At 39.0% G+C, this 1,841-nt stretch overlaps 1 protein-coding gene across 1 annotated transcript; it reads left to right on the top strand.

Annotated features, from left to right (window-relative positions):
* Nucleotides 1-998: 998 nt before the first annotated feature.
* On the top strand, nucleotides 999-1,766 carry SARC_12891 (hypothetical protein; the record flags this gene model as incomplete). Its single annotated transcript, XM_014292993.1, has 2 exons — nucleotides 999-1,126; nucleotides 1,568-1,766. 2 exons carry the CDS (start codon nucleotides 999-1,001, stop codon nucleotides 1,764-1,766), a joined length of 327 nt encoding a protein of 108 aa, XP_014148468.1.
* Between the last annotated feature and the right edge of the window lie 75 nt (nucleotides 1,767-1,841).

Here is a 1,841-nt window from a genome sequence, read left to right as displayed (position 1 = left end):
GTGTGTGTGTATGTGTGTGTGTGTGTGTGTGTGTGAAAAGGAGATTATAAAAGGAGTGCCAAAAAAGATGTGTAGATAAAATTGTATATAAATTGGGTTACAAAAAATTGTATAAAAGGAATGCAATTGTTGCTTACTACATAGTACAAGTCTCTCTATGGTGTTTAAAAAGGTAAGCTCGATGTGGCGTGGTCAATTCTGTTGTTGCTGAGCGGTTGCTGTCGGGTCGAGCTTCACAGAACAACGCAAGAATGATCTAACTAAGAGTGTGCGTATTTATGTTATTTTTATGTCCCACCTTAGTAGTTTAGTACGTACTGGTTTAGTTGTTCACAGATGGTTTATTAGAAACCATTTACATTAACTGGGATGCATATCTTTATGCACACGAATTGGACAGTTATCGGCAATGTTTATCAACCCGATTAGTGTATATGTACAATAATAGGCCAAACATGATACATTTTTATCAACCTCGGGTATGTTTTTGATTTAAAAACTGGTCTAATATATAGTAGATTTTCATCAACACGGGTATCTACTTGTATAGACAAATTGGTCAAATATAGTCCATTTATACAATCTCGGGTATGTACGTTTATACAAAGCAAGCCAAATATGCCCACTTTTATCAGCCCGGGTATGTACTTACGTACACAAACAGATCAAATATGCACTTAATTCTATTCACAAGAACCCCCAATTTTATCACGTACAGAAGCAGCAGCGTGGCGTGTATTTGACACACTGATCGCTTCCTTTCGGCGTATCATCCGCTACAGAAAGTCACGGCCCATGTCCTGCACACACATATGCAAATATAGTTCATTATTATCAACTTGGGTGTATACTTCTGTACACAAACAGGTCATTTATGCGCCCATTTCTATTCACTATAACTCGCAAACTTATCACTTTCAGAATCAGCAGCGCGGCGAGTGTTTGACGCACTCGTGACCTCTTTTCGGCGTATAATTCGCTACAAAAAGTCATCACCCATGTCTCGCAGTTCAGCGATCTGTGGGTACGGCTACTTGTCACTTCCGTGCAAGCGCTTTCTGAAGCAAGAGGAGATGGATGTGATCCTCACAGACATTGGACAGAGTATCACTCAGTCATTGGCACAGTAAGTTATCATATACCCGGATGTATACACACACAACTACATACGTACTTATATATATATATAAATATATATATATATATATATATTCCATTTATACCATCTTTATCGGTAACTATCACGCACCAGATACACTGCAGAGATTGTGTCGTACAATAAACCGATAACTATCTCAGAACCATGGAATACACTTCAAATGATATGATTTCAATATACATTCTACATTGTGCGGGCTATATAATATACCGTAATATTACTTGTCGAAATACTAGCCCATATCTTTATACCCTACAAACCCTATAAGTCCTCAAGAACCTTTACTCTATCCAGCACATATCCTGAAACACGAATACTGAATGCTGCTTACAGTTGTTGTACTATACACCAACATATAACAAATCCACCAAATAAACTATAGTAACATATTTCATATCCATTACACAGACTACAGGCCTCGGGGGTGTCCAGTGCTGTCAGCGACGGTGTGCCATCGTGGTTGGAGGCAATGTGTAGTATCATCCGCGCAAGCGGAACGCTCAGCGTATCCATGGCAACCTCCATTGAGCAGCTGCTGGTGCTGACATTCACCTCTTATACTACACTCGGCAGACGGCGCAAGGAGCAAGTGATCGGAGGTATATAAGTATATATATATATATATATATATATGAATACACACACACACAAACACACACACAAGACACACACAACTACATAT

Source organism: Sphaeroforma arctica (assembly GCF_001186125.1).
Source record: "Sphaeroforma arctica JP610 unplaced genomic scaffold supercont1.2681, whole genome shotgun sequence".
NCBI lineage: Eukaryota > Ichthyosporea > Ichthyophonida > Sphaeroforma > Sphaeroforma arctica.
Note: the sequence above shows the minus strand (reverse complement) of the source record. Positions and strands in the feature narration are given on the sequence as shown.